Source organism: Alosa pseudoharengus, unplaced genomic scaffold (genome assembly GCF_046254945.1).
Source record: "Alosa pseudoharengus isolate Yale_2024_CS ecotype anadromous, Long Island Sound unplaced genomic scaffold, YU_APseudo_1.1 YU_APseudo_1.1_scf_21, whole genome shotgun sequence".
Taxonomy (NCBI): Eukaryota; Metazoa; Chordata; class Actinopteri; order Clupeiformes; family Clupeidae; genus Alosa; species Alosa pseudoharengus.
In genome coordinates, this window is record NW_027468674.1 from 8312463 (window position 1) to 8336505 (window position 24043).

Genomic DNA, 24043 nt, shown 5'->3' on the forward strand with positions numbered 1-24043 from the left:
AGAGAGAGAGAGAGAAGACCCTTTTGGACTGGGTTGGTGTTGGTGTGTAGAAGGATCAGAATAGAAGTCTGTGGAGTCTACAGTGCTGATTCTGGTCAGAAGAGAGATTAATTAATTGGATGTTTGGTAGGTGTGGACATTTGGTTAATGCACTTTAGTGTAGGGCTGGGCAATGTTCCAATACTATGATCAAATTGCATTTAACACACAACATTATACAGTATGCCATATTGTGATTTGTTTATGTTGAATTATGAAGGATTCATATCCATATTCCATTTCCTCCATGAAGGACTTCATGATATATTTGCCAAATGCTCATGGTCTCAAAAGAAGGCACTTGCAAAACGTATATAAACTTATATTTAAACTTATAATACAACAGAGATCAGCATGGATTTATAATCGCCAAAGTTAATCTGTGAAATGACTGTGATTGTATATATATATATATTAGGTCCCATTGCTCAGCCCTATACTACTGATGGAGTAGTGATCAACGTTTTTGCTGGGTGTTCACATTGCAGTGTTCTGGTGTGTTCTGAAGCCTTCCTCTGTGTTCTGAGCGATATGGTAGTCTTGTTTTGTGAGGTGCTGAACTATATGACCTTTGCCATCAGCTTGCACTGTCTGGAAACAAGGTCAGAGAAGCCTGTGAGGTTTCCAATCAAATCATGTGAATGCTATATGCAGTTTGGACAGTGGTGCAGTGTAGGCAGTAAATTGCTACTGGCAAGTGGCAAATTGTAACTACTTATATACTTGAATTTTGAAAAGCTGGGCTGTTTTGACATCGACTGTCGTTGTCCTAAGCCAAAAGGCTACTTTTACTGGTTTGTTTGGTTTTATTCACTTGTTAGTTGGGATTGGCTGAGGGTCCCCAAACATTCCAGAACTTTCCAGGAAGAACCACTGGCTGAGTAAAATTACATTTTAAACAAATTCCATTCCAGATTCATCCGGAATCTTGCTTAGTCTCCAGTCCCGGCTGTGTTGTCAAGACGTATACTATAGATTCAGTATACATGCAGTAGGTTTTTATCAAGTGATGTATTCTCTATTCAACACTGGTGCAATAAACAAAGATCGGTTTTAACCAAACTGTTTATCATATTCCTCATTTCACTGAACAAGAAGCCATAACTCCCAGCATCCTTTTAGCACCTTTGCAAATGAATGACTTTGTGTAGTGGAACTATTACTGAGATTCTGCTGATTATTATTATTATTTTTTAGAAATATTGGTCCTGGTATGATGTGAATAGACACGTCTGTCATCTTGCATGCCATTGCATATGAAAAAGACAATGATCGAGTTATAACTAATATAAAGAAATTACAAGACGCATTTATGCTCAAACTGCTATATTGTTTAATTGCAAGATATTTTCATATATACATTCAAAATGAAATGTACATGTGTCAGCATAGTCGTTTCTGGGTAATAATTACAGTTTTATTACGACACATCACCTCATCTTCCACAGTGGTTGTAAGTGTTCTCTATTTCAGTTAGGTTTTCTTGTATTTCTATTTGGCAACAAATCAGAGGGAACAGAACTCTGGCCAGTGCTGTGGTGGACCAGATTCATCCCTCCTAACAACTTGCGTTCCATCCCACACCAAAAACTGTGCTTCAATTCCATTCAAACACACACACACACATGACCTGTGTATGTGTGTGTGTGTATTTGCAGAACTGCAAGTTACGTTAACAGAAGAAGCAAGTAATGTTTTTGCAGAGGAGTGAGACAGAGATGTAAGTGCTTGACAACCTCAGTCTTGTGTTCTTTGAGATGAGCTGTGTCATGCCTGTGAGCGTGTTTCACGGCGTATTTCCCCAATTCCCCAAATCTGCACCAGTGTTTTTCCAAGCAAGCACCCACCCACCCACAATAACCCCAGTGTGTGTTAGAGAGAGAACCCATGTATGAATGTGTGTGTGTGTATGCAGAGGTCAATGTCTGTAGAGGTCAATGTACGCACATCGGTTTCTATGTCTGCACTTGTGTCTGTATGAGTGTTTTTGCCTGAACCATTTTAAGACTAATTCTGATCACACCCTATATTGTGTGTGTGACCCTGAGCCAAGCTAGAGCCGTTTTTGGTGCCGATCTGGCCCACATCAGGCTAAAGGTTTCAGAACCAATGTCAAGGGCCTGCTACAAGTTCCAGAACCATCAAAGGACACAGTGAAAGGTCCAGAACCTTGTTGTGGAACATGATGAAAATTCCAGAACCACGCCAAGGCACATGTTTGCCCATTTGCAACTGTAGTATGTGCTTTACAAAGCATGGGCAAGGTTGCATGCAACTGAGAGTGTAATGTGTGTGTGTGTGTGTGTGTGTGTGTGTGTGTGTGTGTGTGTGTGTGTGTGTGTGTGTGTGTGTGAATTCGATCTTCCTTTTTTCCTGTCTGCCTGTTCTGTTTTGTCTGTCTGTCCTGTGGCGTGGCGAGGGGTCAAGACAAGACAGAGCTGCGGAGATATCACTCTTCATCAGAGCTGCTGTCCTCCTCCTCAGCATCCGACATGTCTGCAATGGGGAAACGCAAGATGGCGGCCACTCCACTCAGCTGGTTCAGTTCTGAGAGTGAGGGGGGGGGGGGGGTGGAGAGAGGGAGAGAGAGGGAGAGGGAGAGAGAGGGAGAGAGATAGGAAGGGAGAGAAATGGAGAGAATGAGAAGGCAAGATACAGAGAAAGAGAGGAAAAGAGATAAAATAAAAACAAATTAGGGAACAACACACAGAGAGTGTGGGAGAAATGGTAAGTCAAGGACACATTCATTTTCTGATTTTATTCATGTTTCACTTTGAATGAAAACAAATCCCAAAATGAACTCACGATCTCCGGAGACGTGAAGGCTTGAAAAAATCCTGCAGAGGAGAGAATATGGAGACCCACTTGAGACTCAACATAGTGGCCTTGCGCTTCTCAGCGTCAAATGGCAAACGGCCTTTTTTTACTCCCACACGCGCACGCGCACACACGCACACACTGGTAAGCGCTTTGGACTTGTAACCGGAGGGTTGCCGGTTCGAACCCCGACCAGTAGGCACGGCTGAAGTGCCCTTGAGCAAGGCACCTAACCCCTCACTGCTCCCCGAGCGCCGCTGTTGTTGCAGGCAGCTCACTGCGCCGGGATTAGTGTGTGCTTCACCTCACTGTGTGTACGGATTGGGATAAATGCAGACCAAATTTCCCTCACGGGATCAAAAGAGTATATATATATACTTATATACTTACTTATACTTAACCTGCACATCGGGAGCAATTTGAGGGTCAGTGTCTTGCTCAAGGACACTTCGGCATGGCCAGGAGGCGCCGGGCTTGAGCCAGCAACGCCTCCACCGGCACCTCTGCCAAAGCTTCAGCTTTTTAAGTTTCCCCTTTTTTTATTTTTTTTATATTTTTTTGGGGCTTTTTTTTTGCCTTTATTTGTATAGGACAGTGAAGAGTGAGACAGGAAGTAAGTGGGAGAGAGAGATGGGGTGGGATCGGGAAATGACCGCAGGTCGGATTCGAACCTGGGTCCCTGTGGGCACTTGTGGATGGTATGAGCGCTGCGGCCTGTTGTGCCACAGCGCCCCCAAGTTTCCCCTTTTTAAAGTTTTATGCAACTTCTTTCCTGCAACTTCCTCACACATTTACAGTAAAAGCGATCAGACTGTTTTTCAGCAACAGATGACAGATTTCCTTTAAAGCTACACATTTCTTTTTTGTTCAAAATCATTGGCTAGTTAAGCACTTAATAAACAGGGTCTAGAACAAGGGAGGAGATCAGTGGGTGTTCCATGTTCCCCCTTCAGAACGGTTCCTCTCTGCGTACCTCACGTTCCCACCATTGTCTCGCACACCGTCCACCAACCGCACGTATCGACTGCGTGTTGCCACATCCTGGTGTCTGAGGGGAACAGGAAGTCCACAGTGTAAACACAAAAACAAGCACACACAGGTTTATGCAATACATGGACGCACACACACTCACACACAGAGAAAAGGCATAGTTACACAGAGAGAGAGAGAGAGAGAGAGAGAGAGAGAGAGAGAGAGAGAGAGAGAGAGAGAGAGAGAGAGAGAGAGAGAGAGAGAGAGAGAGAGAGAGAGAGAGAAGGTATAGTTACACTCACACACTCACACAGAGACAGGCATAGTTACACTCATGCATATATACATAAACACACACGCACACACACACACACGCGCGCATGCATGCACACACGTGCACATAAACACGCACACACACACATGCACGCACACATGTGCATATAAACACGCACGCACACACACATGCGCACACACACACATGCGCACGCACATACACAGCAAAGCAATGACCTAACATACAAAGAGGAAACATATCCAGACAGAATGATGTGCAATTGTATTCTTCCTCTGGATCCTCTGCACTATTGAGATGCCACAGATCTGTGATGTGCGTGTGAGAGGCTACAGGGCTCAGGTGCGGTGGTCATACCTGAAGAGTTGATCGCTGATCAGCAGGATGTCAATGGCCAACGCTTCGCTCGCCTTCTCAACATGAGCCAGCCTACAGGACATTATAATACACATAACCATGAGCCAGCCTACAGGACATTATAATACACATAATAACCATGAGCCAGCCTACAGGACATTATAATACACTTAACCAGCCTACAGGACATTATAATACACTTAACCAGCCTACAGGACATTATAATACACTTAACCATGAGCTAGCCTACAGGACATTATAATACACTTAAAGGGGTGGTTCAGGATTTTGGACATAGGACCTCATTTCCAAGTAAGCAAGTGTGATATTTATCAGTGGAGACCGTTTTCAACACGTTTCATCCAGTCCTTCTAATTGCAGAGTTCGCAGGTGCTAGGCTAGCGCAAGTCAACGGTATGTGCTAGCCTGCCACTAAAAACAGTCTTACCCACTCCAAAGTACACCCGAGGCAAATAAATTATAACGCCAGACTATCGATGTAAATGTCTGTTTTGATAGTGTTATTTCTAGCGTTATTCTATCCTTGCTTTTCAACGATCGCATTACATTTTGAGGGACTAGTTTCTTAGCAGCGGCGGAATTATACTTGCTCCGGTTAGTAGTACTGCGCCGAAAAGTAAACAGTAAAGCGCACTCCAATGGGGATACCTAGTAGTAGCCTTGGTAATATCAGTCCGCCGCTGAGATGCAAAATGACTACTACCAACTTCAGGGACCAAAGTAGAACTATTGCAACGCGATGCGAGGGTAGTTGTATTTCTTACACTATTCTATCAACACAGACATTTACATCGATTGTCTGGAATTTGCCTCGGGTGTACTTTGGAGTGGGTAAGACTGTCTTTAGTGGCAGGCTAGCACATACCGTTGACTTGCGCTAGCCTAGTACCTGCGAACTCTGCAATTAGAAGGACTGGATGAAACGTGTTGAAAACGGTCTCCACTGATAAATATCACACTTGCTTACTTGGAAATGAGGTCTTATGTCCAAAATCCTGAACCACCCCTTTAACCATGAGCCAGCCTACAGGACATTATAATACACTTAACCAGCCTACAGGGCATTATAATACACTTAATGCCTACAGGACATTATAATACACTTAACCAGCCTACAGGGCATTATAATACACTTAACCAGCCTACAGGACATTATAATACACATAACCATGAGCCAGCCTACAGGACATTATAATACACTTAACCAGCCTACAGGGCATTATAATACACTTAACCAGCCTACAGGACATTATAATACACTTAACCAGCTTAAAGGACATTATAATACACATAACCATGAGCCAGCCTACAGGACATTATAATACACATAACCATGAGCCAGCCTAAAGAGAGGCATTGCAACACACATAAACAGAAGCCAGCCAACAGAAATTAAAATACACACACTCATGGATCAGTGTACAATAAGACTTGATAATACACATGAATCAGCCAACAATGACCCACATATCTCACACACACACAGGTGCATGGACACGCGCAGACACACACAAATGGACGGACAGACACACACACACACACGCACACACACACGCACACACAAACAAGGAGGCTGCCCAGGTCTGTTTTGTTCAGCCTACTGCAATGAATGCAGTGCAACAATGGCTTTAGACAGCACCCAGGGGCAGTGTCTGAATGAGTGTTTACGGCTCTGCTGACTAATATGAGTGGTCAGGAAGAGGGTGGTATAGGGCACTCTATCCATCTTATTTGCTGGACACGTTTGATTGGCGAGGGGAACAGACATGTAAGAAGATAAATTCAACAAGCCAACAAATACAAAAACAAACAAAAGACTGTTGAACAGACGTGCTAACTGATAGATAGATAGATGGATGGGTGGATGGATAGACTGGAAGAATGGATGGATGGATGGATGGATGGACATATGGAGGTCTCCCTCACCCGTAGAAGGCTCTGTCTGGTTCGTGTTGCAGCATCTTGTAGAAGTCCTCCAAAGCTTTCACTTCACCCGCCGCCTACACCAACCACACAGAATAATCTTTCTTTTAACATTAACACAGATCTTTTATCATTAAATATTTCAATCTGGGCCGATAAATACTTTTTTCCAAACATCACAGGCATTTGCCATAGATCAGTGGAAATTCAGCTGGAGGGATGGTCAGACCAGACCAGACCAGACCAGTCGTACTCACCTTGGTGTCGGATAGACGACTCGTCACTGTGGGATCTGACAGGATTTCTGTTTTGTGCAGAAAAACAGTTCTGTCTTTATACACTCTACTTTTAAAGCTATTTATTTCAGTAGAAGACAAGATGACATTGCATTACTGATGAATTCACTTGTGTGTTCTCATCTCAAGGATTGTTAACTATTTAAAAAGCCGGAAGTCATTATTTGTCATGAACTGAACTGACAAATATATTCTTAAACAGATATAACAACCTGATTGTGCTTGACTGAAAACCTTCTGGCAGATGCCATATATGGTCATACATACTGTAATATTAATAACAGTTTCAGTCCAATGTAATATCACCATTGTCTGTAACTGTAATACAATTCTCATAATTTAGGCCTATGTGCTGACAGGTCATAATAAAATGACATGATCCATTAGGGCAAATGCCATCATGAGAAGTGTCACTACAGCAGTAGTGTCCAAACTGAGTAAAACCACGTCATCCTCTAGACTGTGACACATGACGTTCTGTGAATCAACACAAGTGCTGTGCTAAGCTACTCTGTCCTGTCACAATTTCATAATCCTACAGGCATTTCTATTATTTTCCCTCTGCACCACATGATGCAAAGCATTTGAGCTGCGTCTGATGAAGGGGGGCTGACCATGAATAAGCATGTAGGTGACTACTGCAGCATAGTGCATAAGGTTTTTATAGATCAGAAGGGCTTGAACAAATTTTGAATCAATTACAATTTTGGCTTCCAACGACTACAAAACAACATGGGTGAGAACAAAAAAAACGGTTGTAACATTCTGTTTTGCAATGACATTTTCAGAAGTCCACTGTTAAAAACACAAATATCAATACACGAGTTAAATACTAATCCATAAACGAGCATCCCTATACGAGTGCATATCTTCCCTTCTTCCCTCCCGTATTTACGATTATAAGTCATCTCCTGACCTTTCAGTGAGTACTTGTGTCCGGACGACGAGTGGACAGTCATGAACTTCGGCCGGTTCTCCAGCAGAAGCTTATTGTCCTGCCGAACGGCCTCCTTGAACAGGTAGGTGATGAACTGGTCCTTCACGAATCCAGGACTGCCCACCAGGACGCACTTCACCACTGAGACAAAGCAATAGGGAGGATGATGAACGCTTAGAAAAGCTTCATTTTTGTCCCTTTGAAAAAGTTAAATATCTACAAGGAGATTTGTAAAGAAAAGTGAGCTGACCAACAGGACATACTTGGGGCTTCACATCACTAACACACACAGCAAACAAAACTACACATGTCAATTCAACATCTTAAACTTTATCAATAGTATATTTAGTCCCAACCCCCCCCCCCCCCCACCCCCATTGTAACTCAATGAACCAAGAAGCAAAATACGTAAAAAAGCCTACCGTCAAAGTTTATATGTCGCAAAATTCCCTGCATGACAGCTTCGTAGAACCGTTCTAGAGCCTGTGAGAATATTACAGAACATTTAAACATCCACATTCCATACTGAATCCTGAGGTAAATCTCAACATCAACATTCCATATTGAATCCTGAGGTAAATCTCAACATACACATTCCATATTGAATCCTGAGGTAAATCTCAACATTTTCCCATCCTCACAGACAAACTTGAGATTAAGAGCCTTTTCAGAGCAAATTATTAGCAGCATCATCATTAATTGTGATGGCTAATACAACACTAACTTGTTACATACATAATGTTGATCGACAGCGCTGTATAACCATTAACAATAATAATAATGGCTGATAACTGATAAACAATAATAATAACACTAATAATATGTGTAACAACTAGTATTTTAACAGTATAACTGATGTCTTTTTGGCGAGCTGTGTTCTGTGGTACTCACCTTCTCATGTTGGGTACAGCTACCTTTCCGCTTGCGAGGGATGGTCACTTCGATCTTCGCCCTCAGTAGGGTCATCGCCGAGGTCACCAGGACGATGTTGGCCAGCCCCTCCTGCATCACCACGGCAGCCACGTCTGCCTTCTGCGTAGGGTCACATGCTTGTTCTGTAGGTCAAAAACACACACACACACACACACACACACACACACACACACACACACACACACACACACACACACACACACACACACACACACACACACACACACACACACACACACCTTCATTACAAGCTGAGTAAGACATAATTTCTAGTACTGATAGTTATACATGCTTTACTACAAGCACACCCTGATGCCCAAGGTTTGAAAAAGATTACAGCTCGATCTCAGCATGTTCACAAAGAAGACTACAATACTGATATCAACAGAAGTTACAGGACATTATGTGCATGGTGCTGGCATTACTGACTCAAATACAGACTAATTAAAGATTCATTACCGATTCTGTCCAGGACAACACTATCCCAGATTTTCTTAGCCAGAGTGAATTTCCTGTTCAGCTCCAGTTCAATTGTGTGGTAGGCGCCCATCTGGGGGAAGATATGGCAAGCATAAAGCATACACGTGTACACAGCATACACCATTTAGGTCCATTCATGAAATTGCTGTTAGCCAACTACACATCATAATTTCTAAACAACATTCTCAACATCAATTAATCAACTGCCATATGTAAATCAATACAAGGCAACACAACAGCAGGCTATTCTTGCTGCTGCTTTTGTTGTTGTTGTTTTTGTTGATATGGTGGACCAGGGGTTCTCAAAGTTTTGATTGGTGAGGGCCAATTCAGGAACATTAACTAAGGGTTAATGTTGGGTTCCTGAATTGGGTTAACTGAATAACTGAGGCTAAACCTGGCAAACCTTGTGAAAATCTTAAGAAAAATTGCAATGCACACACAATCCCTGGGGTTCTCTACCCTCAACAGACAAATTTGGGATATAACAGTTCTGGTTGCAGTCCATTTGCAAGTACAAGCTTATTTAGAACAAACAGTCTCAGTGTGCCTTGCTTCTTATCAGCATAGGCCTTATTCAGGGCCAATTCCAGCTACCAAAGCACCACAGGAAAACCTGACGGCCACTAAACAGAGATTCATTCTTTTCAAAGCACATAGTACAGTTGTACAGTTTTAACAGTTTTACAGATGTTATCAGATGTTATCGCGGGCCGCCATTGGTCCCCAGGCCGCACTTTGAGAACCTATGTGGTGGACAGTATTATTTGTTTCTCCTCACCTTGACATACTGGTTTTCTTCGAGGTTGGTTCCTTTGACGCGGAGTTGGCATGCCTGGGAATCAAAGTCGATGGTTTCCACGCATACGGTCAGGGTGGTTCGGACGCGAGAACTACTACTACTACCTGTGGACGACTCGGTCTGCACCTTCCTGTGTGGGAGAATGCACGCAAAGCGTTGTGGGGGGAAATTAATACTCAGTTTTGTCAAGACCAGCGTCAACTCCACTGACCAGTAGAGAAAGGCATGAATGGACAGAAATTAAGGAATATACCTTACCGTGTAATATTGTGTGCGCATATTATTGGTGCATGCATGGTCATTCACTTGTTTCTGTGATATTTAGTGTTGATTTATGTAAATAACATTTGTTTACAAACATAGCAGACAGACGGGTAAGTAAAACAAAAGATGGAGCGATGACACACCTGATGGTGGAGGCTCGTAGACTATCCCCCACCTGCACCAGGTTGTAGGTGTGCCACATGTCCTCAGCCTCCTCCGGCATCAGGGTCACCTGACTGCAGCAGACCCATCACAAACACACACACACACACACAAACACACAAAGCATGGTAATGGTAACTGCTTTCTTGCCTTCATAAATATAATTTGCTGTCTCTCAGTCACACACACGCATACACAAACTCGGCAAGGGCCAACACTTAAAAGTACCATAAATGAGTTACAACTAAATCTTTAGCTTTAACAGGGTATAACAAACTCCAACATCAAACCCATGCACGGCCTTGCATTGTAAGTTACACTTAAGTGAATCTAATGCTCTTAGTCATGATTAGCTTGATACTCTCCGCCATAAGGTAGTTGAGCTATATCATGAGGTAACATTTGAATTATCCAAGGAATCTAGTTAATTTCATGAAGCTAAACGCAAGCTACTTGACTAGCAGCTGTACATGTGGGGATCTGCAGGCTGAAAATGTGAACAGGTGGCAGACTTGGCTCAACGCAGACCAAGTGTGACTGAACGAAAGCAAGGAAAGCTAGCCACGCAAACCAGGATAGCATTAGCTGGTTTGTGTGGAGAAAGAAAGGTAGACTGAAGGTACTAACTTGCTAGCAACAATCAACTAGGCTAACTATCCAAATAATGTGCTCCCTGTCACTTACCCGGCATTGTCTTTCTCGATGTCTTTGTGGAGCAACTTCATGGTACGGAAGGTCTGATGTTAGTATGGCAAAAGTAAATATCTTGAAAAAGGTATGTTATTCCATTGATTTAAAGAAATAGGTTAATTTTGGGCGACATAAACAGGCCATCCTTCTACTATGGAATGAATCACTACCAGTAGAGACTGTCGCGTGTCCATTGCGTCATTTCAACACATCAATTCCATATTTGGTCACTTCCGTGAACGACAAAAAAGATCTGTCGCTGTCGCACATTGATAGTTTATATTTGTAGACCTTAAATTGCTTTTAATCTGGGATTCAATTTGGATAATGTTTTTGTTGTCCATTAGCATTGGCAGATAGTTGTTTAACTTGGACAATTACAATGTTGCTTTCTTGCAAGAGGGAACATCCTTATGTTGCAGTTTTTACTATTGGTATCATTTACGTTGAATGCCATGTTGCCATAAGGATACTGACATAAATTGAGTGAATTATATAATGATGTTTTCCTCACCAACTATGAATGGAATTTAATTATTTACTGTTCTGTTGTCACTGTAACTTGTACTTCGTGACTGATATATGTCACAGCCAATCCGTAACCAAAGAACAGTTTCACCCAGTCCTGGGAGGAGCTTTCAACAGCCTATGAAGCCGAAGAACTGATAGTTTTACCCGCCTCCTTACGTGCTCAACAACCGCTTCCTCTGGCTACGTTTCTGGAGGGACGGGAAAAGAAACGTTGAAACTTAGAAATATATATATTTAATTTGGTGTTTATTGAAAACGCAAAGTATAAAGTGGTGTCTTGGAGCACAGATATTCGGTTCTTACTACTCTATTCTGCTCGCTCCGTTGCATATTTTCATAGTTATCTTCTATTTGCCGTAGTGATAGCTGTGCAGTTAAGCCCGCCGTGTTAGCTAGCTAATTGGCTAGCTAGCGACTAGCCTCTCCTTTACTCTGCCGTGTTGACTTCAGTTGTTCGAAAAAAAAGGCTCAATTTAACAAGACCTAATGGCAGAATCTGACAAGTTAAACATCGATTCAATAATTCAACGCCTCCTCGAAGGTAAGCTTAGTTGAATATGCATTTTCTTGGATGTGTGTTTGCATTTCTAACGTGAGTAAAATGCAAAGATGGCCACAGTTTAGCAGCTAGCAACAAATATTCAAGCACAGCTATGTGGGTAGCTAACGTTAATTAGCTAACAGCTACGTCTAGTGCGGTTCAGGTACAGTTAGCAAGCCACATCCCAAAGTAAAAGTTTACGATGGCAGATCGGAGGGTTAGCTAGAGATTAGCATATTCAGCTTCACTGATGGATGGTTCCACCATTTTTCTTTGGGGTTGCATGGAAGTTTGAATGAGCAAATGAATGTAACCTACTTAGTTAACACGTTAACGTTAGGTGTCGAGTTTCTTAGATGAACTGCTATCGCCAAACATATTTGTTGTTGAAATGCGTAACTAATATAGTTAAAGATACAAATTAAAGTAGCACTAGAATCTCCGTTATAGAGCGAAAGTGCGAGCTAGCTAACGTTGATGTTGCACCCGTGTGATACGGGAGCACATCGCTATCATAGGAAAACATCCTTAGGACTTCAGAGTAGTGTTCACTGCAGTAATATGCAGACCCTATGACTGCCATCGCTTAATTAACCATAACGCTGTTTCTTTCTCTTGCTGTCCCCACGCTAGTGAAGGGTTCTAGGCCTGGAAAGAACGTTCAGTTGACGGAGAATGAGATCCGCGGTCTGTGCCTCAAATCCCGGGAGATTTTCCTCAGTCAACCCATCCTTTTGGAACTGGAGGCACCGCTAAAGATTTGTGGTAGGTATTGAAACATGTCCATAATGCAGATTTGTATTTTCTTATAAGAAGCATGCAACATCGCATGAAACGTTTAGAATGTTGTTGTTTTGGCCTACAGGCACGTCATTTTGTAATGTGATGGAACGTGCCACGCGTTCTGATCCCTCCAAGCATCCTCTTTGATGATTGGAGTTGCTCATGTTATCCATGTATATGTAAACATCCCCTTGTATATTTTTGACATGCTTCAGGTGATGTCCACGGTCAGTACCACGACCTCCTGAGGTTATTTGAGTATGGTGGCTTCCCCCCAGAGAGCAACTACTTGTTCCTGGGCGACTATGTGGACAGAGGCAAGCAGTCCCTAGAGACCATCTGTCTGCTCTTGGCCTACAAAGTCAAGTACCCTGAGAATTTCTTTCTTCTGCGAGGCAATCATGAGTGTGCCTCCATCAACAGGATATATGGTTTTTATGATGAATGTAAGTGAAGAAATGGATCTCTCTCTCTCTCTCTCTCACACACACACATAAACAAAATCACTGTAACTGTATTCTTGCCCTCATAAATATAGCTGTGAAGATTTCTTCTTCTTCTTCTTCTTCTTCTTCTTCTTCTTCTTCTTCTTCTTCTTCTTCTTCTTCTTCTTCTTCTTCTTCTTCTTCTTCTTCTTCTTCTTCTTCTTCTTCTTCTTCTTCTTCTTCTTCTTCTTCTTCTTCTTCTTCTTCTTCTTAATTATATTCCTTGCTCTGTCATACATAATCATGACTGGCCTCTCAAATGAACGTCTGGATCAATCATTGCCATCCAGTCACCTGCATAATTAACACTGTAATCCCTGTTCAACCATTATTCTTGTTTAATTATTATTAAATTACCTGTTGCTCTTATATAGAGATTATTGTTTAATTAGCTAACTACTGGGATAGTCCCCACTGCAGAAACTCAGGCGTTATTAATAAGGGGCATGATCAGGTGCACAATGGTGTAATGGTATCTGAGATTTAAATCGTCTCCTTCATGTGTTCCTTTTGGAAACCCAGATGTCTAACCACTAGACCACCAGCCTTTTGGTTTTAGCATTTTGGTTTAACTTTGGCCTTTGGACAGTTTGTGGGAGGGAGGGTTGGTTAATTTTCTAAATAATTGATTTACAGTGGTAACTTCTAATGGGGTGCATTCAGAAACCATACACTCAAGAATTTGCCTTTGCTTATAATTTGGAATATACTGACATTTACTGTACCCATTCATCCAAGGATTCTGTATATGCCCCTGTTTTCTGAACCCTCTGGTGCCCTCTCCAGGCAAGAGGCGGTATAACATCAAGCTGTGGAAGACGTTCACAGACTGCTTCAACTGCCTACCTGTCGCTGCCATTGTTGACGAAAAGATCTTCTGTTGTCATGGAGGTACGTGGCAACTATTACTAAGTGCTAAAGGTGTGAACTCCACACCTGTTACCCAGTGGAAATCAAGCCCATAATTCTAAAGGTTATACAGTCATCACTCTGTTTAAAATAATAATTACATATAAATGTATTAATTTATGTTCTCCACTTTGTTATGTTAAATGCACAAAGCAGAAAGTCCATCTTTCAGGGCCACAATCCCTGGTTTCATTTAACATTTAAGTTGTACTTCTATTTCTGTTTGTTTAACCAGTTTTCCATTTCACTGTGTGCGTGTGAGAAATTTATTGTGTGTGTGTGTGTGTGTGTGTGTGTGTGTGTGTGTGTGTGTGTGTGTGTGTGTGATTTAGAGGCTTGATGTACTTGTGTTTGGGTAGCTGTGTCTCCACTCTGCAAACGTGTAGGCTACTTGTGTTATGGCTTCTCACGGCTCTTATCCATCTGGGTCTGTTCCTGTGCGCTCTGCTGTGTGTGCAACTGATGCGGTTATGTAATGCTTTGGAAATCTGTGTTTGCTGCCTTTCCTCTGAACAACAATTGTATTGTTATTACAGGACATCACAGTAATGTAACAGTAGTCATGTAAGTGGCCCTGTGTGTGAAGTTGCTATACTTAGTTTTGCATTAGTGTGTGTGTGTGTGTGAGAGCAGGCTTCAGAGTTGGGTCCACTTACCTTGACCCAAATGTGGAAAAATCTCTGGTATTTTAGTCGGAGATGTTGTTGTGTTTGTTTTTCTTTTGTGGATTTAATTTGTTTGTTGCTGGAAGGCGTAATCTTTTTTTCTTTTTTTTTTGAAGTTGAAGTTCCATCAGTGATTCAGTGATTATCTGCAGTTGGTTGGGAGGGACTTGTCAGTAGATTAATGTACATGAACATGAAGTAAAGAATACATTGTAGAGTCTTCACTCTATATAAGGAATGTCTGGCTGAGTTGTGTAGTGTGGAACATTTTTCATATAATAACAATCTTGTCAGATCGAACTGTCAGGTGGAATTCTTTACTACTGAGCTGAATGGTGTAGGTGTGTGTGTTTGGGGGGTGGGTGGGTGGGCGTGGAAGGGTGCATATGTTTAAAGGAAGGGAATGACCCTTTAAACTGGTCGGAACCGCAAACGTTGTGTGTGCTTTTTGCATGCACTTTTAGTTGGGGGGGAAAAACATTTTTATTCATATTTTTCAGTTTTTATTATGATCACAGTGTTGAACACATGGTAAAAACATTTCTTTTCCACAGCTCTACTGATATCTATCTTTTTATTTTTTATTTATTACTTTCTCCTCTGTGTGTGTGTGTGTGTGTGTCTGTCTGTCTGTCTGTCTTTTTCTGTTTTTATGTCTGTGTCTGTCACCTTACTTTGACCTCTGTTTTTCCACTTCAGGCCTGTCACGTGTGTGTGTGTGTGTGTGTGTGTGTGCCAGTATGCCGTATTCATGCGTCTGCTATCTATGTCTCGAATGCTGTCCTACAGCCTTGGGCCCCATCACCTTCTTCTGTTTGTATGTGTGTCTACTTTTGTTAGTGTCTGGTACCCTGTCTTGTGAACACATCAAAATGCGCTTAAAATTTGACAACTAATGTGTCGCCTCGGTCCCTTATCCCTAGGCCTGTTTCTATCTTGTGGCGGTCCTTCATCCCTAGTATCCCTAGCTTCTCGTGTGTTTGTGCGTGTGTGTTAGGTGTGGGCGGTATATATCGTCTGCGATAATATCGTGATTGTTGTTTTAACGATGTGCAAATTTACATTATCGAGTATTTAAATTACTTATGGGGAAATAACAACCCGGCATTGAAACCTCATACATTCACTAAATCCAGGAGGTGTATGCGAGAGAAGCCCCTGGCTGCTGCAGAGCAAGTGTCACATGATCGCTAGTGGGTCCACGGTGTCACATGCACGCCTAATGTTTATTTTGTGCAGCTAGACTTGGCTACTTGGGATTTTGTGCCGCTACTTCTGTTTAAGTAGCATTGATGAGACAGTCACGTTTTTTCCTACATGGTATTATATGGAGGCCTTTGAGTATTTTAATAGTCAGTTGTAAGCAAAGAACTCTTCTCATGTAACCCTTTTGTAAATGGACTGAAGTTTGGTCTAAATATCTACGTTTACCCATCCCTAGTGTGTGCGTGTTTGAGTGTGTGAAAGAGAGATGATTGGTCTCCATAGTGGTGTGTGTGAGAGATTATTAGTCTCCATAGTGTGTGTCCATGGTGTTTGTGTGATGATTGGTCTCCATAGTGGTGTGTGTGTGTGTGTGTGTGTGTGTGTGTGTGTGTGTGTGTGTGTGTGTGTGTGTGTGTGTGTGTGTGTGTGTGTGTGTGTGTGTGTGTGTGTGTGTGTGTGTGTGTGTGTGTGTGTGTGTGTGTGTGTGTGTGTGTGTGTGTGTGTGTGTGTGTGTGTGTGTGTGTGTGTGTGTGTGTGTGTGTGTGTGTGTGTGTGTGTGTGTGTGTGTGTGTGTGTGTGTGTGTGTTGATCTCCATAGTGGTGCGCGCACATGTGTGTTGATTGGTCTCGATAGTTATGTGTGTGTGTGTTTGTTGTGATGATTGGTCTCCATAGTGGTTTGTGTGTGTGTGTTGATTGGTCTCGATAGTGATGTGTATGTGTGTGTGCTCCTCAGGCTTGTCTCCGGACCTGCAGTCGATGGAGCAGATCCGGCGTGTGATGCGTCCGACGGACGTGCCGGACCAGGGCCTGCTCTGCGACCTGCTGTGGGCCGACCCCGACAAGGACGTGACTGGCTGGGGAGAGAACGACCGCGGCGTCTCCTTCACCTTCGGAGCGGACGTCGTCGCCAAGTTCCTCCACAAGCACGACATGGATCTCATCTGCCGTGCCCACCAGGTCAGCCAGCCAATCACAATCTCAGACGGGCCACCAAGCCGGCCTATCAGAGAAGCTAGACACCGCCAGGTTGATCTGTGACCAGGAAGTAGGTTCTTGGTTATGGCTAGGTTTTTTGTGATGGACACAGGCCTGATAGCACTCCGGCGCCACGCCGGATTTCGGGCGTAGCCTACCGACATGTCTGCGGGGAAAAAAAAAAAAATCAGTTTCGCGTTCGCGTGATCTGAGAGGCCTACTTAAGCCAATCGGTAATAGGGTAGGAGCTGGTCTTGGGTTTTGGCCAATCAGATTGATTCAGCAGTCACTCCACGTGCAAATTTGTTTTGTGTTTCCCATACACTACAAATGTGTTTCTCACACTGGCAACGCAAAACGTGGCCAAAGTCATGGAGCCAGGGGAAAACACCAAACTTGTCTAAAGGTATAAAGAATAAATGGGGCTGGTCTTGAAAAGAGGAGGTGGGTAGAGACGAAAAGCCCTTTGGAAGCTGGTGTCAAAAACTCCAGCAACCAGGAGCATGTTTCTGCACTTTGTGCGCAAGGAAAATATTATAGCAGGAATAAAGTGCTGCCACGGCACGAGTTAGACCCTAGTCATCAAGCAGCTGTCCAAGCAATTCAACACATCTCACGTTTGCAGGGGGCAACAGCCACAGCAGATATCCGACCCTCAATGACCGATCGCGTGGCTTGTGCTCCTTCATTGCCGAGTTTGATCTGGCGTTTACAATTGCTCATCCATTCGTCACTTTGTGTCAGAAATTAGCGAGGATAAACTCGCCCTTACGCATCTGTCTGTCTCGAGGCAACATGCGGGCTATCTTATTATACACGGCATCTCGCCAGAATTTAAAAGAAATCTGTCCGACAAGCTTAAAAATAACATGTTTTCACTTAACATTGATGAGGCCACGGACAAAACAATGGATAAGATTTTAAATGTTATGTTTATGACTAGGATGCAGGCAGTCAGTGTGAGAACAGCACCTTGCCAGCAAAAAGGTTAATGTTGCAAATGCCTCAGCACTGTTTCAAAAAATATTTAAAATAAATTATGCATATTTGGCAGAAAAATGTATGTCTCCTTGTTCATGCCCTTTAGTCAATGGTTAGGCTACTAATCAATTCCTAGTTTACTTTGGAGTATTATAATTGCCACCCACTGACCTTTCTTGGTTTGGCTATAGTATTATTGGTTTTAATATGCTATACAAGCAATAAGTATGCAGGTAAGTGACTACTTAAAAGCAGGGATGGATTAATGTACAGGCCTACCAGGCCCAGGGTCCCAGGAGCTCTAGTGCTCTACACAAAGATGCTACTGTAATATAGACTTGTATTGGGTGTGTTCATCTCATGTCTGAATGATGTCCATTTATATCCACGAAAGTCACCAGAATCTATCACTTAAGGGACTATTTATCAAAATCTTCTCCTAGGGGAGCACACCCCTGGATCCTGCTTGACAATTATGTTGATCACGGCATATATCTTGGCTTGGCCTCCCGGGTAAAAAAGTTCAGGCTCAGGATTTTTTTCTACTATCACCCCTGTGGACATAATGTGTGGTCAGCAGAATTCCCCTCACATTCCTCTAGCTGTTTTTAGTGTGTGCAGTGAAAACATACAAACAAAAAAACTGTGTGTGCTTATCCTAGCTCTGTAAATGGGAAACAACTAATACAAATTGGACTGAACCATGCTGTTCTAGGCAGTCAGCATCTTACTGGAACCCTCTTCTTATCCCTGAACCGTCTAATGAAAATAAAACACATCCAGTATTTACCAAACATGGATATGGCCAGAATGATCTCTGAGCATCTCCAGGCCTGGTAGAGATCTGTGGCATCTGTAATCCCATTGCTGACGGACGTTTTAAGGTTTCAACGCGAGTGATGCTCGCAACACTTTCAGCAACGGGTGTTGTCGGCAGGGCGTTTCTAGTTCCAGAGACCAGAGGTGCGTTCAAATTCGGCAGACATTGGCGAACGTTTGTGGCCAACATTTTTGGTGTCAACATTCCATTGTAACGGTAATTGTCCATCTCCACTGTATGTTTGCGGAGAACTACCTCCTCAGACTGTTTGCGAGTGTTTGCAAAAACTCAAGACAAACAGAAACATGATTGCAAACGTTCACCTATGTTTGAACCTATTTGAACGCACCTCAGTTTAGGCTTGTAAGAACAGGCTTGAGGCAAAACAACACCTTCCCAGGGAAAAGCAGAAGTTATCCAGAAGCGGAGCCAGATGGGTATGATTGTGTTGTGCTCCGGAGTTTGTTCCATCTCGGCAGCAGAGCAGGAGAGAGTGGAGGGAGAGAGCGCTGTAGCGATCATCTTGGAGGGCCAGACCTGATCCAGGTATTAGGACCAGCTGAAATACCTCACTCTGTTCCAGTGAAATGTGTTATCTGTGTGTGTGTGCTTTTTTATTATTTAGAATTCAGTGTCGGCATTAAGACAATTAACTGCACTAATAAATGAAATTTGAGATTTCAAATGGGTTTATTATTATAATGTTATCCGAAACGGGTCATCCCACTGTCGATCTTAACTCATTGAATGCCAAGCTGTTTTCGGAAGCTTTATCCTAGAGCAGTGTTTTTCAACCTTTTTTGTGCCACGGCACACTTTTGACACTTAAAATGTCCCACGGCACACTAACATCCTGTGTGAAGAAAAAATAAACATACCACAGCCTAAAATTTCAAATAATACACAGATATGGCCTTATTATGGCTTCTATGCAAGACCTGCTAAATAAAACAAGCGCCCTCGTTTTATTTATAGGTGACTATATCTAATTTAATTGTTGTTATGAACTCGATATGTGATGTTTCTGTGAATACTGGATATGGGCCCCCCGTTGTACAATGCCTGCATACCACAAATAGTGCAATCATACAATCAATGAGAGCGTGTGGTTATAAATTATTTGATGCAACAGTTGCTTTTCTGGACCAGTGAATTACATTTGGGTAATTTTCTGCGGCACACCTGATGATCTCTCACGGCACACTAGTGTGCCCTGGCACAGTGGTTGAAAAACGCTGTCCTAGAGTGCCAGCAATCTAGACCATTGTTGATGATTTTTGTACAGCCACAGCATATTCTGTGTTATAGCTATGAACACATACAATGGCTCGTTGAAAAGGTGAGACTTTAAGCTCTCAGTGGGTGCAAACCGTGTATTTCTACACGCCTCGGTTCCTGAGAAATCCCAAGCTAAACAGTGGCTAGTTTTCATCAAAATCGCTGAAATGGAGATAACGTCTTTCATGAAATATGAAGTGTTGCCTGTAAACTTTCCGGGAAGTGATCAGCGAGACCTGGCGAGACTGCCACCTAGTGATAGACCCACGAAAATGGCCTGGTTTTGACCTGACGTGCATGCGTCACTGATTCGACCCAAAGCGGCAACAGAGTTGATAAAATGTCCAGATTGTGCGTTTTCATGAGTTTTCGATAGTTATATATTTCATTTCCATTCATCACAGAGTTCCCAAAATCACTTATAAGGTGTGTTCGAGTGTTTAGTTTCTTAATTAAAAAAAAAAAGCTAAAAACTTAATATTACTTTTTTGGCACTCAATGAGTTAAGGGGGGGGGGTGGTGATCAGGATTTTGCTGTGGGATATGATGGCCTCTGGTGGTCATTTAATGAATTGCAGAAGGCTGGATTTAAATGTGTCTGTGCCTGTGCACAAAGCCACTGAACTATTTTTAGTGCAGGGCTCGACAGTGCAACTATTTTGCTCGTACTTGCTTGCATGACACTGCCGAGTGGATACATCCAACAGAGTTTTGTTTCACTCTTGCTAACAATACATTAGGGCATTACTACTGGTCTCCGAGTGGCATTCTAGCGTAGCAGTGATGGAGCTATGCAAAAAAATAAATAAATAGGCTACAACATTTTTTAAACTTGGTCACACAAGTGCTACTCGAGGGGAAAAAAAAAAAAAAAAGTTGAGCCCTGAAGTATTAATTCATGAACTTACGTAATTGACCAAAGGCTTGTCAGCTCCTCAGTAACATTTCCTCATTGGTTGTTGCGCAGGTGGTGGAGGACGGCTATGAGTTCTTTGCGAAGCGTCAGCTGGTCACACTGTTCTCTGCCCCCAACTACTGCGGCGAGTTTGACAACGCTGGAGCCATGATGAGCGTGGATGAAACACTCATGTGCTCCTTCCAGGTGTGTATGTGTGTTACACTGTGTGTGTGTGTGAGAGAGACTTTATTGACTGTTGATCTGATACTTTATTGATCTGTTGCCATGTACGCATGTGCATCTTTGCATAAACACACTCCACCATTGGAGGATTAAAGTAAACTAACGTCACTGAAAGTTTCAGGTTTAGCTCAAGCCCTTTCAGTGGTGTTTATGTGCTGCTGGATTACTGTTTACTCACAAATTCTCTCTCTTTCTTTCTTTCTTTCTTTCTTTCCCCAGATTCTGAAGCCAGCTGATAAGAAGTTGTTCTCCTACAGTGGGGGAGGCGGCTTTGGCTCCGGCCGACCCGTCACCCCTCCCAGAAACTCCGCCAAGGCCGGCAAGGCCAAGAAATGACTCGCTCCACACTCGTCCTCTGCTCTTCTACCTCTCCTCCTGTCCTTTTACTACTTCTCCTGTTTTTTTTCTCTCCTCCCTCAATCCTCCACTGCCCCCCCCCCCCTTTTTGTTTTCCTCCTCCCCTGTTTTCTCTTCCTCCTCTTTCTCTTGGACACCAAAATCACCCCCCGATGTTGTAGTGTAGTCGGATCCGGTACCGTCCCAGTGTTGGTCCAGGTCCGGGCCCGATTGGGCTGCTCTCTGGGTCAGTGCAGTCTCCACGACTCCACCTTTTAGTTCTTTGTTCCTTCCGCTGCGTTTTCTTAATGACTTCATAATGTGTGTGTGTGTGTGGGCCTGTACAATTGTTCACCGATTTTGTGTGGGACAGAAAGAGAGGGAAAGTGTGTTGAATCAGAAAAGCCCGGATGCCTGTTGTAACAGACTTCGAGTCGATTTGAATGCCTGATTTAATGCGTGTCTTTTGAGTGAGTTTGTGTGGGCCTGAGTTAGTGTGTGTGTGTGTGTGTGTGTGTGTGCGTGTCGGTGTGAATAAAAACGTATTACCCCCCATCCCATCTCCATAAAGCTGTTCTTTTCACCCCACCTGCCCTCTGCCTACACAGTGGGGTCCAACTTAAAATCTACCACCACCCTGGGCACCCCAGTAGCCCTCCACCCTCCTCCTCCTCCTCCTCCTGCACACCCCAAACTCGAAGGTTAGAAGCACAACATTGCCGTCAGGCAGAGGGGGATCCCCCTCACCCCCACCCCACCTCTCCTGGGGCACCCTGGGTAGGCTCGCCCCAGCCTGATTGCTGACCATGCCCTGCTCTGGAACCAATCCAAACCCTTGGCACAAACACATAGCATAGGAGGCACTCTCACTGCCAGCCACTGTTTTTAATATAAAGAACAGATGGGATGTTATGTTACACTCTGTGTGTGTGTGTGTGTGTGTGTGTGTGTGTGTGTGTGTCTGGCACATACTGCAGGGGCTTGGCAGATTGAGGAATCCAGTCATGTGAAGGCCGATGGGTTGGGGCGTGTGTGGTGGGGTTGTTTTTGTTGTTGTTGTTGTTTCTCTATTCGAGATCACTGATATGGGGAGAGGGTCTGTCCAGTCACTGCATACTGGTCCGTCTCCAGTGTATTGGACCTGTGACTGTATCCTTTATTAGTCTACTTCAGCTGCCGGACTGGAGTCTTAACAGGTATCCGTACTCTTCAGACACTTCTCCCTTTGGGGCCGTAGTGAGATGCAGATTGCTCGGGATCTACTTCACCTCCCCAGAAACGGCAAATGTGTGTGTTTTGTTTTGTTTTTTTGTCTCTTATTTGCCCCTTTATATTGTGTGTGTGCTCTCAGATCTGTTCATAACTTTAAAAAAAAAAAGCACAACCCATAATCTGCAGGAAAAGCCCGTCTGAAGAGGGGTGTGTGTGTGTGTGTGTGTGTGTGTGTGTGTGCGCGCGCGCGCATATGCACATGTGCACCTTTGTGCTTGGTGTTCAGACCGAATGCCAAAACTGTTACACAGTGCACCTGCCCCCTCTAGTGCTGTGTGTGTGTGTGTGTGTGTGCGCGCGCGCGCATATGCACATGTGCACCTTTGTGCTTGGTGTTCAGACCGAATGCCAAAACTGTTACACAGTGCACCTGCCCCCTCTAGTGCTGTGTGTGTGTGTGTGTGTGTGTGTGTGTGTGTGTGTGTGTGTGTGTGTGTGTGTGTGTGTGTGTCTGTCTGTCTTTGTATTGGAGAGAGAGAAAGGTGCACTGGCTCCAGGCACAGGCAAGGGGGCCAGCTAGTAGGGCACAGAAGAAACTTTTATCAGAAAATGATTTCTAAACGAGTCCAGAGGTAGAGACCACACATAATACACATAATTTAGGATTTTCATGAAATGGTAGATTTGTACAGCTTTAATTACTTGAAGGAGAACTTTCTTTTTTTTGTAGTATTCATGAAATCAACCAATAAATTCAGAATCTGATACAAAAAGCACTAGTGTGTGTGTGTGTTCTATTTTGTTGTGTGTATTATTGGCTGTGTCTGTGACTCGTTGGTTAATATTAACTTGGGTTAGAGGGGATTTGGTACTGGCTCCATCTGTTTATGCGTATGTGTCTTCCTGCTTACATAACTCACCGGGCCGATTTAATTAAATTTTTCACACAAGATAAGCCACCGTCGTGGTCCTGTATAGTGATCGGGATGGATGGAGTCACTATCTCTACTGTCCCACTGTAGCCATGAGTCTGCAGTCAGTCACAGTATTAATTTGATCTGAACTTGCTCGCATTTAGGTGATAAGTGCACTTGCCGTTGCTTACACTACCTTAAAAAAAGAGTTTTCACCTGTTAAAAACGGGAGAGACAAAAATAAGAAAAGCTGCAAGCTTATTGAAATGAACTTCTTG

General features: G+C 43.3%; 2 protein-coding genes across 2 annotated transcripts; one reads left to right on the plus strand and one right to left on the minus strand.

Annotated features, from left to right (window-relative positions):
* Positions 1-1348: 1348 nt before the first annotated feature.
* On the minus strand, positions 1349-11168 carry pelo (pelota mRNA surveillance and ribosome rescue factor). The gene is made up of 13 exons (XM_076297786.1): positions 10980-11168; positions 10277-10369; positions 9849-9999; positions 9047-9137; positions 8546-8709; positions 8077-8137; positions 7634-7795; positions 6679-6725; positions 6425-6498; positions 4478-4549; positions 3830-3904; positions 2845-2876; positions 1349-2586 (listed from the first exon to the last, which is right to left on the minus strand). Exons 1-13 carry the CDS (start codon positions 11018-11020, stop codon positions 2489-2491), a joined length of 1161 nt encoding a protein of 386 aa, XP_076153901.1. The 5' UTR covers positions 11021-11168; the 3' UTR covers positions 1349-2488.
* Positions 11169-11680: 512 nt separating this feature from the next.
* Positions 11681-23627, plus strand: ppp1cab (protein phosphatase 1, catalytic subunit, alpha isozyme b). Its single transcript, XM_076297787.1, has 7 exons — positions 11681-12057; positions 12691-12822; positions 13056-13286; positions 14112-14216; positions 16842-17065; positions 21130-21264; positions 21523-23627. The coding sequence occupies exons 1-7, from the start codon at positions 12003-12005 to the stop codon at positions 21637-21639; spliced, it is 999 nt and encodes a 332-aa protein (XP_076153902.1). The 5' UTR covers positions 11681-12002; the 3' UTR covers positions 21640-23627.
* Positions 23628-24043: the final 416 nt, after the last annotated feature.